The sequence below is a fragment of the Strix uralensis genome, chromosome 4 (genome assembly GCF_047716275.1).
Source record: "Strix uralensis isolate ZFMK-TIS-50842 chromosome 4, bStrUra1, whole genome shotgun sequence".
Lineage (NCBI taxonomy): Eukaryota > Metazoa > Chordata > Aves > Strigiformes > Strigidae > Strix > Strix uralensis.
Window position 1 is genome coordinate 132,228,792 of NC_133975.1, and position 16,518 is coordinate 132,245,309.

General features: G+C 44.6%; 1 protein-coding gene across 1 annotated transcript in view; it reads right to left on the reverse strand.

Annotated features, from left to right (window-relative positions):
- Positions 1 to 16,518, reverse strand: part of TOGARAM1 (TOG array regulator of axonemal microtubules 1) — a 45,673-nt gene that overhangs the window by 27,365 nt on the left and 1,790 nt on the right. The window contains exons 2-4 of the mRNA XM_074864980.1: positions 4,210 to 4,366; positions 2,545 to 2,679; positions 269 to 565 (exon numbers count right to left, since the gene is read on the reverse strand). Of these exons, the coding sequence (XP_074721081.1) occupies positions 269 to 565; positions 2,545 to 2,679; positions 4,210 to 4,366 (589 nt within the window). The remainder of the gene's footprint in view (positions 1 to 268; positions 566 to 2,544; positions 2,680 to 4,209; positions 4,367 to 16,518) is intronic.

Sequence of the window (16,518 nt, forward strand, 5' to 3'; positions counted from 1 at the left end):
ATTCTGCTTTATCTCACATATTTTAAAGACAAAAGGACCAAAACACGCCAATATTTCAAATACCAAAATACAAAGACTCCACTTTTTAAACGAAGCCTCCAGTGATGTGAGCAGCCCAGTGAAGCCCCAAACCCCTCACGTTTCTAACTGCAGCTGGAGTGTTGCATAATTCTCTGCTCACCCGCCACTGCAGGTTTTCTGACCCCTGCTCGAGCCACTCAAAATGCAAACCTGAAATCTGGTTTCATTGTACCGACGACATTCCTACCTGTATTGTCTCCTGACTTCTGGCCGAGAAGCTGCTTCTGTGAACCAGGCTTAGGCAGTCCTTCAAAGCTTTTAAGCGGCCAGGAGTTTGAGAAGTTCATGGTGTTATCTTGCGATTTCTTTGGAGAGTCAGTTGGAGAGGAGATGTGCTTTGGGCTGTTCCTGGGTGACAACAGAGGGTAAGACGGCAGGATGAAGGTGCCCTGGCTTGCGTTAGGACCTTGGAAGGACATGACATGCTCTGCTTGATTGCAAAAACTTCTCTGGGTCTTGCTGGAAAAATTTAGGCTGGCAGAAACTGAGCAGAGAAAAAGAGAATAGTATTTGTGGTAATTAGCCTCTTTGACAGCTCTTATAATAATAATTTACAATGAAATAATACACCATCTAGACAGTCAAAAACTGAAGGTCAACATTTCACCCAAGCAGACAGACAAATCAGCTAATTTCATTTTGCAAATTGCATTGTCCCTCAAAGCATCAATTTTGATCAAATGAGTTTAAGTCTAAGCTACTTTGCACTCATGTTTTGAAGAACTAGATTTAAAAAAAACGAATGATACAAGTACATTGAACATGACTCTGCTGCTTGCTGCTCCGTATCCCAAGCCTGCACAGCAGAAAATTTGCAAACACTCTCAAAACTCCGTGATACGAAAGTACAAATAAAGCACAAATGTTCTATTTCCTTTTAAAAAAACAAAAAAAACCCAAAAGTTAATTTTTCCCGGAAACCAGTAGGTCAAAAATGGACAGATAAGTGTAGGTTTGGAACTAGACTGTTTTAATTGTTTCCCAGGAAAAGCAGATGCGTGTTCCCTGCACGCACTCAAGCTTTTAACCGTGCCAGTGAAGAGGAGGAGAAGTTTTAACAAAGTTCCTGGAGGCTCTGGAAGGATGGTTGTGCGCTGGGCCACCTCAGCAATCCTGCTGAGAGAACAGCCCCCGGACAATTCCACTGGCAGAACCAGGAGAACGGGAAAGCACAGCCCGGAGCGAGGACAAGCAACAGTCTGAGTCGGGCACAGAGAACCCATTAATCCTCTGCGTCACTCCACAGAAAACCATTCATTGTGCCTTTACTTATAGCACAAAAAATCCCTTTACAAATCATGGCTCCAAGGTCTCTCTTCTGCTCCTGCTACTTTCCAAGGCTGCAGCATCCCGGCACTCCCCAGGTATCGCAGGGCAGCAAAACTGAGACAGCTAAGTCAGGTGTGGGTTGTACTACTGGAGAAAGGCTCGAGGAACAATAATATCTGGCACAAGAATTGGCAGGGAAATATTTGGCAGGGAAATAAATCAGCAAGCGTGGGCAAAGTACCTGACAGCCTTCTGAAGACCGAGGCTAAGAGAACGTTGACTTTGTAGTTAGAGAGGCAAAAAACAAAGAGGAAACTTCTCCTTTCTTCCCACAGGCATGAGAAAAACACAGCATCTAGAGCCCGTAAGTGGCCAGAAGTAAGCAAAGTTTTTACATATCTTGCGAGAAGGCTGTCAGCTCTATCCCTTGTCCAACACACCTGGACCACTCAAAGCAGCTTAGCCCACAGACGTGCCATCGTTACCACCTCTTCCTCCAGACAGTGAGTTCAGTCCTCTACTAAGCATACACCTGGAATTTTTATTATTATTACCACTGATGAGCAGACAAGTTTCTGTGTGTCCTGATTTACCTCAGGCTCCAGCTCTAGGACTAAGTGCAGCAGCAAAAGCAGCTGACACAGCAGCTCCCTGGCTACCTGTCTCCTAAAAGCCGTACAGAGACCACCACAAATTAAAGCAACACTACGAGAATTAAAAGCTCTACCTGCACCAACGTCTCCGGGGCACACCCAGGTCCCTCCCAACGGGCCGGTGAGTGCAGCGGGAAGGAGCAGCCTGTGCCTCCCCCTGCACACGCTCCTGCCGAGACACCTCAGACAGCACCAAAAGGGGCTTTGAACCAGTCCCAGAGGGCATGGCTCAGGCCTGAGCCTTGCTGTAAGGCTGATCTGACCTACACCGATTCTAAAAAACAATTTTTCAAAAGGAAGTTCAGATTGTGTTACTGCACCGCTTTTTACACAGCACCTGACGCAGTCAGATACCAAAGGTGTGGGTCGCACATTAACCACCACAACTGAAGAGCTGAGACAGGAGGGAGGCACCGACACGTCTGAATAGGGACTGAACAACGCTTTAGTACTAGCTTTTATTTCTCAAGACAGCATAGAAATAAAGAGACATTTTCAAAGTAACATGCACTGACGTATGATACAGTTAGAGTCCATATACCTTTGTCTTGCTGACAGTTATTTAATCCTAAAAATTGTAAATCAGAGTCCACACTACCACTCTTCCCACGTGTCTGCGTGTATCCAAGTGTTCCACATTTCCCTGAAATTTGCGGCTGATGAGAGCCCATAGCACCTTTCAAAAGAAAAACACAAATAACTAGATAAATACTTAACATATGGTATTCAACAAAAAATACACAGTAATATTTCATAGTGAATTAAGACTCTCTGTTTAAATTTCAGTGTAAAATATAACTGCTTTCAAAGTATTTAATTCAAGAGTTTCTAAGCAACCTCATAATGCTGTTCATAGGCACAAACTGGGAAATGACTGGCCGTTCTGCCGGGGCACTTTTCCAACTGAGAACTGTAAGGGGGGCAAAAGAAAAACCCAGCACAATCCCCTCTTTGAATAGATGACAATAAAGGGAAGGCAACACCTTAAAACCCCAAAACACAGTGAGTTTCTTTAGAGCGATGTCACTCACGGCGGCACAGTGAGTGAACTTGGCATGCCGCGCGCGCCAGCGCTCCTCAGAAAAAGCCAGAATATAACCTACTGCCAAGTGAAGGGAATTAATCAGGCCTGGTCTTGCCCAGCCTTTTCACATGCCTTTTGGCCACAAAAATACAAATCACTGAGTCTACGTTGCTAGTGTAAATTAAGTGGAGCGCTATACCTATAATCTTTTACAGACCTGGTTTTCAAAAACATGGCATTTTTCACCCTTTAAAACAATCTTTAGAGCTCACTCTTCAGGGAGCTTTCTACTCTAGCTGCTTATACAAAGTAAAAAGAGAAAATATGCACACCTGGAATAGATCTGCACCGATCTGCTCTCCTGAACAGCCTGCCACACCTAATTATGACCTTCCCAACCCTGCCCCCACTACCAGCTAACTTTTGACAGTATTCCTGCTAAAAGACAGTAAAATTCTGTGTCTCCTTTTAACTTACTGCTTTATCTGCAATTCATATTGTGTTTTACAGTGTGAAAGAATGTTGGCTGTTGCTGATCTACGTGGGACTTCCTTTTCCTAACCCTCAGGTTAACCAAAGTGTGCATGAGGTCTTCAAAGCCAGAGGAAACCCAACTATGAATTGCAGTCTCTGCTGTCAGGTGTCTGTACATTGGGATGAAATCAGCACCGATTCCACTCGTTAGAGACGCAGCTGTGTGTCACCAGGTTTTAAAGGGCTATTCTGAGCCTGGGAAATTCAATACATCAGTATCCAAAGGCAAGCTCTATATTTCAGGGATATCCTGAGTCCTTTTGCTCAATACACGTGCTCACACAACCACACTATTTATTTTTGGTCTTGCTGTCTGAAAAAACAAGCTGATCTAGAAACTCTGTTAGTTCTATCTAAACTAGTGAAAATCAGAGTGTGTAGGGCAGGACTGGAAGACAGCAGTCGAGGCTCTGAGGCGGCGTACACTTCTCCAGGAGCAGGGAGGGGACTGCTGCCACGTGCTTCAGCTGGAGGCACAGCCCTGTGCCCAGTACTTAATGCTTCGCAGTAAATGAAAATAAATAACAAAACAAATCAAATCATCAACAAATGATAAATCATGCCCATGAAGCTACAAATTTAAGCGCAGGTTCTTCTAAATCTGTTTTGTAAACGGCAGATCAAACACTTTTCTGTGTTAATACTTACCAGCACAAACAGAAGAATGCTCAGAGAGAAAATCTACACTATTCTGAAATAAATTCCTTGAAGCTCTTTTTCTACTAAAAAATAACTCATCACTGACTGGTACTCCTTGAGAGGGCCTTAACCTTGGAGAATGAAGAAAATCATTGGATGTAGAGAACTGTAGGAAAAAGGAAAATAAAGAAACATTCATGTGTGTGAAAAGAATGTGCAACCCTTTTCTGTGCAAACAGCACAATTACCTGCGTAACTTTGTCAGCTAGACCCCACCACAGCCCAGACCTGTCTCTCTTTACAATAAAGCCACACAAACCACTGTCAACACATTTAAGATGACAGAATTGATGGAAAATAAAGGGTTTTCTTCCCTATCACTCAGACAATGAAAAGCAAGAGAGCGAGTGCATGAGCCGTATCTTTCACCCACAGAAGCAAATGGGATTCATCATGCATATACCCACAGATAAATGAACAAAGAGAGCAAAAAGCAGAAAAGGGTCTACAAAACAAAAAGCAGATGTCAAGAACGGGTCAGAGCAGAAGCTCCCGGGTCAGGCCGTCCCTGCGCCAAGTGGGAGCTGCCCGGGGTACGCGTGGCCCAGCACCGCGGTGCTGGGGGATGGGGCCCAAAAAGGCGCCGAAAGGAGCACCCACGGGCAGATGCCGCCTGGGCTCCAGCTGCCTTCTTGCCCAGTGCCCCAGGTGCGTGGCCACAGGGGTGACCCCCGAGCCCCGAGCAGGGAGAGCTGTCCCCAGGCCCTGGCACTGACCCGGGGCCGTCATCCTCGTCCTCCTGCAGCCACCCCTAGCCTAAACCCAAAGCACTGCCTGAGCTTTAAAGAAAACTAATCCTGTATTCCAACATTAAAGAGTCTCACCGAACCCTTTATTAAAAGATTATAAGAGATTAAACCTTTCACTGTCGTGAAACCAAGCGTTAAGTTTGTTGAAGCGTGACCAGGTCAGCAATTCAAAAATTCAGATCGTTCACAAAAAAAAAAAAGTGAGAATTTTTCTTAAAACATTAAAATTTAGCACTGAGCACCATGGGTCATCAATACAAATCGCCAAGACTTCTGTTGTTAATAAAAGGCAGCTGATTTTTAAATACAAAAGATTTTGACGAAAGTTTTCATTTCCCAGCTACCTAATACTTTAAGTACTTCAAGCATTAGAAAGCATTTTAGCTGCTTTCCAGGTCTTACTCTAATACAGGTTGACACTATTCACACAGAGGGGAAAAAAACCCCAACAAAACAAACTGGTAGAGAAATGCACTAGTTGTCAATTTTACAAATTAAACGTGTTTTGAATGATGTACATGAAGCTGTGTAAGCATTTAAACAGACAGGAGCTGCCTGAGGTGTGAAAAAAGCATGTGTCAGATTTAGTCTAAAAGCTGGACCTGGCAATATCAGCACCTCGTAATGAAAACTGGTTATAGGTAAAGGAAAAATCTGAATAATATAAACACTTAGCAAAGAAAACTTCATGTTTTAAAGAAAGGTTTCTTGTTTTCTGATTTAATGAGTAAAATCAGTAATTTAAATCATTTCTAGGCTATATTAACTCTGCTCTCCCCTTTCATAGACAAGGCTCCACAGAGGTCAGAAGAGAAGTCTGAACAGAGATGGAAATATTTATTCAGTATTGGAAAGAACAGCATCATGTTAAGCCTAAAAACCTCCCTTACTCAATACAGGGGTTGTGTGAACGGAGAATTTGCAGTCTAACACATACACAGTACGTTCATTTATAAAAATACGCATTTTTTAACTTCACTGAAAATCTCAGTTCACCATAAAGATGAATTCTCCAACGGGGAACTTCACAAAAACTCTTGCAATATGAATCTGCAGTTCTCCACTAGTCTGTAAGTCAACAATCTCCCCAGGGCACAGCCTGGCCCACCCAACGCAAGCGCCCGGGACAGCAGAGCCTGCGGAACCGCTCCCTGCGCCAGGAGAAATCTCGTGGCCATTTAACAGATAACTGTGTCTTGGAAGTTAAATGACTGGCTCAAATAAACAGTCGCTAAATGCTCTGATTCAGTATCTTGGGGGGGTTTAATTTGATATTGTAACGGGGTTTCACAAAAGCATCACAAAATAAAGCACAGACAACTTAAAACTTGAAGCGGCGCAGCTGTGAGATGGGTAGCATGACTGTGGCATCCACTAATTGTTTTTAAATCATTATAACATTTATTTGTCACATAGTATCTTAAAAATAGACTTGTTTATGACTATGAAATATAGACAAAAAAGTTAATAATTTCAACAAAACCTTCAGGTCCCTTCCAAGAAGATTCACAACACATCAGCAAGATACACACAGAAGCCAAGAGAAACCAAATCTCCATACCCTAACCCATGAGATTCCTCTTCAAAAATTAAACTTCACAATTAAACTTTTAAATTATGTATTTCTAATTCTCCTCCCTCTAAGACTGTCCCCCCTTAAAAATGAAAGAAAATAACTCACACATGGTACCTGTTAGCAGTAAATAAGTGAAGCAGCAATTTGCCTGTATTTCCATTTAGTGCTTTAAAAACCCAAGCAGCCCCCAAAGGGACGGCCGCTCACCCCTGCTCCGCGCGCCAAGGCACACAGCCACGTGGACACAGGCTCTTGAATGAAACAGCTTCCCTGTTCCTGGCAGGGGTTTTGCGGTTAAAAAAAATGGCAAAAATTTTGTCTTTACTTACAAAAATGCACGTTCCAATTTACTGTTATTTCATGGGCACCAAGACCAGCAGATGTGATTAAAGTCATCCACATAACAAGGCAAAGTCTCGAGTCTGAAGCATTTTAAGCAAACCCACCGAAATGCTGAAAAGCTTGAAACTTTATATAAGATCTTCCTCCCTGAAAGCCAGCGTGAATACAGGACCAGACTTTTTAATTGGCCTTCAGGGATTAGACTCTCATTTAAAATATTTGCAAACAACTCCTTAAAGCATTCAACTGTGAGGGAAAACTTACCGAGCCTCGATACAGAATGGATCAGTCTGAATTCCATTTTTAATGGAAGATGGCAGAAGGAATCCAGCAGCCATGAAATGATTTAGTAAGACCAGAGCAGGAAATATGAAGCTTCACAAAGATAAGAACCGAGTTCCGATTGCTGGATACAGAGTAAGAACAATGACTTAAATCACAGCAGCAGCACTGATAACACTCAGTGCTCCGCTGACTTTTCATCACCCGGGTACCCTGAGGGACACCGGTTTTACTTTACAAATGAGAAAAAAGAACAGCAGCCAAATGGGCAAACTGGTTTGTTCCAGGTTATTACAAGTCAGGATAAAAGAGGAGATGAGAACTCGGCATTCCTGCTTCTGCAATCAGCTGGCTAGAAAACATCATTTTCAATTGACGCATCTTTCAGTCCGTAAATAAATGTTACTTGTACAACTCACACCCCATTTTTCCGTACAGACGAAGCAACATATGTGGAAGGAGCAAATTACACCATAGTGATGTAATTGTACAACTTTGCTCAGTTGTTCCAATCCCAGCTACAGGAATAAAAACTGTCTGCTTTCTTGGATGCAAATTATAATTACAGGGATTGTAAATTGGGTAAACATAGGCATGCAGGGCAGTGGGAAATAAATGCAAACCTAAAGCTGCCAGATTTTTCACAGGAGTAGATGACAGATCCTGGCAAAGGGATTTCTCAAAAGGTTTCAGGCTTGTTTCAGTTGCACTAGTATCACCAATGTCAGAAAATATTTGAATCCATCCACCAAAAGAAAGATTAACTTGATTGCCAAAGCACAGCCCTTGTGCGTGACCCATCACTGAGGGATGCCCCGTTCTTACACCCCCTTCCCAGCTCAGCAGCGGCACTGGGTGGGACAAAAGATCCTCCTCATCAAATACCCAGCAGCCATCAGCAACATGCTCCCAGGGAAGAGGTCAGCAGCACAAATATATAATGGTATCTCCCCAAAACACTCTCCCAGCCTCCAGAAAAACCACGGCTCACGTCCCAGAGACTGTCACCTCAACTCACAATGAAAGGAGAGCTTTATCACAGACAGGTCGACCTCCGTGTCCCTTTAATCCTCCTTATCACTGGGGAAAACAGAGTATTTGTTTCATAAAACTGATTTCACAGATCATTTGAACACTCACCAAGGTCTTCATAAAGTCCAGCTATTAAGTTCTCTGGTTATCAGATCAATATGTAAACAGAGCAGAATTCCACACATATTGCCGAACAATGCAGTTATGTGAAACTGTGCCTAGTTCATGCACTTTGTAACGTGGCCTAAAAGTTGAGTAAAATGTACAAATGCTCTTGCTTCTCCCCCAAAGGGCCCTGCTTTCAACAGCAGGTACAGGGACCCACAGCGATAGGTTTCACAGGGGAAAAATGGTAACGCTTATCCTGCAATAATTTCACAGAATTTCACAGAACCATCTAGGTTGGAAAGGACCTTGAAGATCATCTAGTCCAACCGTTAACCTAACATTGACAGTTCCCAACTACACCAGATCCCTCAGTGCTGCGTCAACCCACCTCTTGAACACCTCCAGGGATGGGGACTCCCCCCCTGCCCTGGGCAGCCCATTCCAACTCCCAACAACCCCTTCTGCAAAGAAATCCTTCCTAAGAGCCAGTCTGACCCTGCCCTGGCGCAGCTTGAGGCCATTCCCTCTTGTCCTATCGCTTATTACTTGGCTCAAGAGACTCATCCCCCCTCTCTGCACCCTCCTGTCAGGGAGTTGCAGAGGGCCATGAGGTCTCCCCTCAGCCTCCTCTTCTCCAGACTAAACCCCCCCAGTTCCCTCAGCCGCTCCCCATCAGACCTGTGCTCCAGACCCTGCACCAGTTCCGTTGCCCTTCTCTGAACACGCTCGAGTCATTCAATGGCCTTTTTGGAGAGAGGGGCCTAAAACTGAACCCACTCATCAAGGTGCGGCCTCACCAGGGCCGAGTACAGGGGTAAGATCCCTTCCCTGTCCCTGCTGGCCATGCTACTGCTGATACAAGCCAGGATGCCATTGACCTTCTTGGCCACCTGGGCACACTGCTGGCTCATGTTCAGCCAGCTGCTAGGCATGTTATGTTTTACATAGGGCACACTCCATTCTCCAGGTAAACACGGGCAGGCTTAGCTGCCAAAAGCTTGGTGAGGAACTCCCAGCACACTGTTAGCTGATTTTGTGGCAGCCAGTTTGCTTGTTCTTCACGTTTCAGCAGGGCAGCGGAGCTAGTAGAGGCTGCAGAAAAAGCAGCATTTAGATTTTCAAAATGTGCTTTTAGTACCCCAAAGTACACAGTGCTTTTGTTCTGATAGCTTCTTTCAATTGGAATTACAGAAGATAAGAGTTACAAATGGAACATGGGATTGCTAGCAAAGTGTTCTTAAACTCATTTGTGTAACCTCTCACAAACAGCACAAGCTGGGAAACCCCTGGAGAACGCAACATTTGGTCACAGCAGGCTAATTTCAATTACTTAACGTCAGCACCCAAAAGATCAGTAGAGCATGTCAAGTCCTAAAGAAAACAACATGAACATTTATTTCAGAATAGGATCTGACCTGGTTCAGATTGTAATTGTTTACCCTGTCCAAGGCTAATCCCAAGGAGCGGGAGCAGACGTAGTGCATCAGTATCCCCAGAAAGAGACCACTCACTTCAGCGACTCCAGAGAACTTTATCCACGGGATTTACAGATAACAAATTGAACAGCACGAGCCTGGCTCTGCCAGCTCGGGATTAGAAACGAACGGGACCTTACTGAGGTACAAAGGAAAATATTCATGGGGTTATACCCATTGTTACCATCCTGCACTGTCAAGTATCTCCTATTTCTAGCAAAGTTCCTCTGATGCTGTTATAAGGCTCCTATAAACATATGCTTCAGTGTAAGACTGAAGGTAGTTAAGAATAAAGTTACCATTTCATTAATTTAGCTAGAAACCAGAGAAGCTTCAGCCTACCGATGCAAGCTGTGTGGTGATAGCAGCTACCTCTGTCCCCTGTAAGGAGGAGGAGGTCAGGCTACTCAAACTCAGCTTTAGAAGAGGGTAAGTCAAAGGCAGAGTCTGTCCCGTAGCTCTGGCAGATGTGCGCAGCTGCCAAGAACGAGAAGCACAGAAGCACAGACAATTATGCTTTAGCTGATAAATGCAGGTTTGGCTTTCAGGAAGCAAACTGGTAAGTTGAGGTACTACAAACAGGTATTAAGCCAGAACCCTTCAGTTTCACTGAAGGATGAAATTATGCACTTTAACCAAATTGTCAGAAATAAGACCCACGGATTCAGTAAAGCCTGGCATAAATGCTTTATTTAATGACCTTTCCAAGGGGTGTGTGCTATATACCCCATGCATGTCACATTTTGTAAGAGCACCTCGAGCCAGAACACTGCTGAGCTGTGTCACCGGTGCCGACTCCCTTTGCAGCAAAGCTCCATGCCCGTGGGACTTCTGCCAAATCGGCCACAGCACTGGGGCAAGGTGGTTCCTCGGGTGACCAGAGAGTCCTGCTGCACTCGCTGCTTCCCCCTGGGCCTTTGATGGCACTCGCTGGCTCCGAAAGAGGCAGCTGGAGGCACAGGTTTCCTGAGAAAGGCCCTGCAGGGTTTACTGCAGTAAAGTAAATCAGTCACCTTTCCTTCCACTGTTACGAGGCGGGAGAAGACTCCTTTCCAAGTGCTGTGTTTCAACCCCAAGTGGGGAGCCCAGAGAATCACAAAGGTTTTGTGATCCCCTTGGGTTAAATTAAGGTGAAATGACACCAAACGACCGGTTAAAGTGTTTTACTTGCGGTAGAAACAACTTAAACTTGGAAAAGGATAATAAGCGATGTGGTCTAGGGGAAAGGGGGTTAAAGAATCTGGATCACCACCCCAGGTTCCAGCATTGTCTCAGGTCTGGTAATCTTGGGTGGTGGGTGCACACCCAGAAAAGTTTTCTGTTGTCTTTTAAGTTCATCTGATCAGCTGATTTACACACTAGACCAAGAGAGGCAGGTATTTCACAAATTCATTTCCAGGAGTATGTGTTGAGGGAGAATGGGCTGCACCAACCCCCTCGTCCGATTGAGTCAGTGGTCACCATCTCCCCCTGCCACCTTTACTTCTCTCCCATTTCCTACAGATTTTTGCTGACTTCCTGCTTCTTGAACAATCATCCAGCTTCTGGCCCCTTCTGGGGCAGGACGCTCCCCCCTTATCAGTCCTTATCACCTCTCCAATGGTGAAGTTGATAGCAAGGCCTGCATGGTGTCTGGTTTACACAACAGAGCCGCACAGTATTGGGTGACACAATGGAGCCAGAGATTAGCAGGGGCTTGATGAGAAACATTTGGTTTCACTCAGTCCAGTTTCCCCCCTTTGAGGCTCATCTCAGGAGTCTGTCAATGCAACCACAGGGGAGCGGGGGGTGCACGCTTCGATACGCTCCCATTTCCTTGGGGGACATTCCTTAGACTAATCCAAAGGCCACAGTTTATCCTTGAGGTTTTCTGTGCCGATGAATGTTTGAGGCATTAATTCCTTCAGTTCCTTACACACAGAACAAGGGCATCCCCTGGAAGTTGAGGCGGTGGCAGGTCAAGCACCTCTGACTCCACATTTTCTCACTCAGGTTGAACCTAACTACGGTCTCATGCAAATCTAACAAATTAAGGGAGAGTCTGTGCTTGCACCTCTAGCGCTGAGCCAGCAGTCACGAGGCAGCGACGCCTCCACTCGACATGTCACCCCATCACACCCGCACCCTGCCTGCACAGACACGCTGCGCGGGGCGGCACGGCCAGATCGCCCTCCCGAACCCTGGGCACGGCCTGCAAGCCAGACTTTACAGCTGGGTGTGAAACAACATCAGCTTCAAAGGACGTCAGAGAAATGCTTCATCAATAACCCAATCGAACATCAGTGACAGAACCTGCCTTCAAAGACAAACACTCCAAGGCAATGTGCTTTATCTACATTACAGTTTTAGTACACATTAACTTACACATGTTTTACTTCACATCTTATCTGATTAGGAAAGTCTAGACGTGGCCTTGGACAACCACTGTGTAACAGGACCTTAAAAACACTAGTAGAAAACCAACTTTAAATATTAAGCTAATTTCATGCATCCTTTCAGCCACAGAATGACTCCGAAAGTTAATTTTTAAGCAAATTCACTTCAAAGGAATGTCTGAATTAATAATTAATTTTTTACAGTTACATGAACAAGTTGACTACCCAAATATTATGCATGACATTACTGAAAATAGTTAAGAGGAGATACCAGGCTAACTTCCTTTCTCCCCCACACCTCGGTTGCTAGATGCCCCATGGAGAAGAGCTTTATTTATACAGCTCACAGCAATCTCTTTCAGTTAAGAAGGAATGTCTTCAAGCACAGGAAACACTGTCCAAGTTTAGTCATCCCAGTTTGCATCTACCTGCAAGCTACTTGCATCGAAGATACAAACACACCATGGGATAAAAGCGGTTTCATGGCATGGATGTAACAAAACAAGCACCGTCACAAAGTCAGCAAATACTGTACCTAAACCATCACAAAGCCAGATAAAAAGATGTCCCCTGCCCTGGAGAGCTTCGCAGTCTATTCAGACAGATGTAACAGTAAGATAAGACAAGTGATCAGGATGTGAAGACAGAGTAACAAGTTGTCAACCTATCGCAATTGGGGAAATATCTCACTACTTAAAACACGTGTTGTTTAAATTTCCATTACAGTAAGCGTGGGTCTAGCCAATAGGACTCAAAGTCTCAAAAACAACTCACCTCATGCTAAATTAGATCCCTGGCCACAAAGTCAGCTCTCTAGACTCTACTGACTGCTCAGACTAGTCCTCCACTGACAATGGGGCTGCCGAAGCAATCGCCGTGCAGGTAACTAAAAGGAAGCCCTCCTCTTCCTCCCTTATGCACGGTGACGAGCAGCCTTGCCTTGCCCTCTAATAAAAAGCCTCCCTGACATACCCCTTTCCCTCACAGAGGGCAAGGACACAGTACCTACATTAAATCATGCTCTTCCCTTTCGCCGTGGCACTGCTACAGCCAGACCTTATCTTTTACAGACACTGATGGAAAAAGGAATCGCTGGAATTTGAACAACTGAGCGCCACCACTATTTCAGAGTGACAAGCAAGTGCCACCAGCACCAGTTAAACAACCGCTGTGGGAGGGAGGGAGGGAGGGATGCCCGATGGCTACAGCAGCCTAAGGGGGCTCAATTGGTGCAAGACTGTAGAGACACAAAGCTACTCCTTGAGCCAGGTTCAACTTACGTTGGACTTAATATATCCTGAAAGAGCTTGGCAGGTGGGCAGCTGTTAATTCACAGTCATTTTTAAAACCACAGCTCCCAAAAGCCACTCGAAGAGCAATTGTCAAATGTTATGTCTGCCAGTAGTGCCCACTGGCAAAGAAACAGCTTGCAGTTTCACATGGATTGAACCAAATTTTCCAAACTCACTGAACACAAAATATTACCTGCTGTATTGTACCAGCCTTCAGATGTCTCTTTGTAATGACAGGCACAACACTTCTGACATAGTTCACATCAGGTGAACCAACACCACTAAAGCCACCCGGTAACGCAGGCCTAATTCTGGTACCGTGTTCATCCACATCCAAGTCAAAATCAGCAACTTTCCAATTCTATCAAACGTGACGTCAAATGTTATTTTTGTCAGTACTTACCTGCATGTAAGGAAAAGCTATGTGGAGAGGAGTTAAAATTCAGTGTGAAATGAATTCTGGTTAAGTGGAGGTTTCGGGTTATTCAGACGTCTTTCAAGCAAGAGTGCAAAAGGAGCATTAACAGGTTTCCTCTGATAGAGCGCAGCTGATGAAGTCTTCATACCCTGACACCTCACAGTTACAGATCTGCTTTCTACCAACTTAAATATGCAAGAAAACAACATAAAATGGAAGCGAGAGGTAAACAGAACAAGCAGAGGGAAGAGACAGGAACAAACAGAATCTCTAGGAGGCACAGGATGTCTTAGAAAAACAGTCATTAGATGCAAAAAAAAAATAGTTCTTATTAAAAAGGAATAAACACAGTATATGACAAGCAGGATTTTCTCCCTGTAGAAGTATTTTTCATTGCCACCTACTGCATACTATGTGTTAGCAGCAAAAGCAAAGCAAGACTGGTTAACTTCACAGCTCGAGTCCCGGCAGAGTGGTGGAGGAGCAGAGATTCGGGAGGGTGACCTGCACAAGCAGCTCCCGCTCAGAACTGCGCTTCTACCCGGCAGAGGCTGAGAAGGATTCTGTTCTAGTTCTGCAAAACCGGATCACGCAAATGTTAATTCTGCATCTGTTCATAAGCAGGAACGAAGTGAAATATTTGGCACGATACAGAAGGATGTAAGAATAGATGATCACAAAAGGAAAATGTTAATTTAAACTTGAAGTATTTGCATGATGTTATGTAATTGGAAAAGTCTTCCAAGGAGAAAAGAAGAAAAGCTGTCATCCCACGACGAGTCAGCCACACGGACAGACGCTGGGATGACGAAGAGACGAGCCAAGTGGTTGTCAGACGTAGGAAGCCAGTCTGAAGGTCTTTATTTTTTCCTGCCAGGCTTTACATGCAGCAGGTAACTGGCTCTCTTACAGGAGAGCCTCCTGCAGCCTCCTTAGGATTTGCCCACCTTTGACAGTAATACTGTAAACAAAACCAAACCCCACGTAGGCACGCTCAGCACTCCAGATCCCCACACTTAGGCTGGTTTTCATCCCAGCATTATGAGATGGGATTTATGCCCAGGAAGCTCATACTACACATATAAAAATGCACAGCATCTAAAAAAACTTTTATTGTATTAGTATCGAGGATGCTCCCTAGTAAAGCGAGTGCCTCGTTATCACTGCCTTGAAGCCATGAATATGCAGCTACTTCCCCAGGTCAAATTTAAGTTCACACCATTTCTAAATGCACTTTACCTATGCCACAAAACATAAATTAATTGCTTTGCCTCCCTGTCTCCAGGGTTGGAAGCTTTGGGCATTCCCCCCAGTTTACAGGGATACATGCAACCACATGTACAAAAAGGTTAAAAACAATCCCCAAAACCAAACCATTTCCACAGCACCGAGCTGACCCCGAGACAGGGCTGTCTCAGGCAGAGGACCTTCCACCATTCCAAGGGACAGACAGGTTTTGGTGCGTGTATTGGCTTGCTTTTCGTTCGCAGGCTCAGAAAAACACAAACCCAGCCAGCAGCAGCACAGAACTCAGCCCCATCTGCCCAGAGAATGCTGGCAATTAACTAGTATTTCTACAAGTTACATTAATTAATACCGAAAAGCTGTTACAAAGAGAAAAACCTTCTTGCTCTAGAGGTGTCTCCTACATAACTGGTTGTCCAGACCCCATTTGCTTTGTGGATAACCCAAGGGAACTTGGTTGCCTGATTCATCGACTCAAAAAGATACAGATCTCTTTAGGAGCCTGAATAACAGTAATACACACCCCAACGAAAGGCACGGGCACGCGTGCGTACAAATATATACGTGAACTTCAGAATTTTTACACTACAATAATGTTAACTCACGTTTCTTTTTATTAAGAGACTATTAAAAGCTAGCCATCACAAAGCAGCACTGTTCATGACCTCATCCAATACAGGAACAGGTTACTAAGCAACTAAGAATTAAACTAAACAACTAAGAATTAAACTCTGAATCTGTAACAGTGGTAGTGAGGAAGTCTATTCCATACAGCTTTTGATTTTCTAAAAACATCTACTTGCTTAAACTCACTCACTGGAGGTCAAGTTATGATAAATTAAACCTGTTGAGTTTAGCAAAAGCCCACACCAAAACCAAACAAAAACCCAACACAACAGGAAACCTACCCCACACAGGCACACTCCCCAGGTCTCACACACACGGATGGTTTCCAAAACAGATGTCCCAGAACAGAGCCACCGCCAACGTAAAAAGCACCTCAACAATTTCTCAAAGATTCCTTCCCTTTGCAGCCGCTGACACGGTCAGCAAGTGGTAAAAGCAAAACTGGGCTCAATCAGAATTGCTATTCCAGCCTGACCTACATTCTTCCTCGACAAATCAGAGCGAGGAACAAGAGCCACGGAGATTTTTGGCAACCCTCAGATTTGGCTACCGGTCAGCGCAGTGCCAAGAAGCACTGGCTCAGCCCTATGCCAGGGCTCTGCCTTCGATTTGTCAGTTTTCCTCCAAACATCTTGTGTATTTAGGAAAGTCTTTGCAGTCAGCCACTCTCAGCCGCAAACGTACAAACAGAAGCGCTGAAATAGCTTCCCCACTCTTGTACTCATCCCACAGGCTTT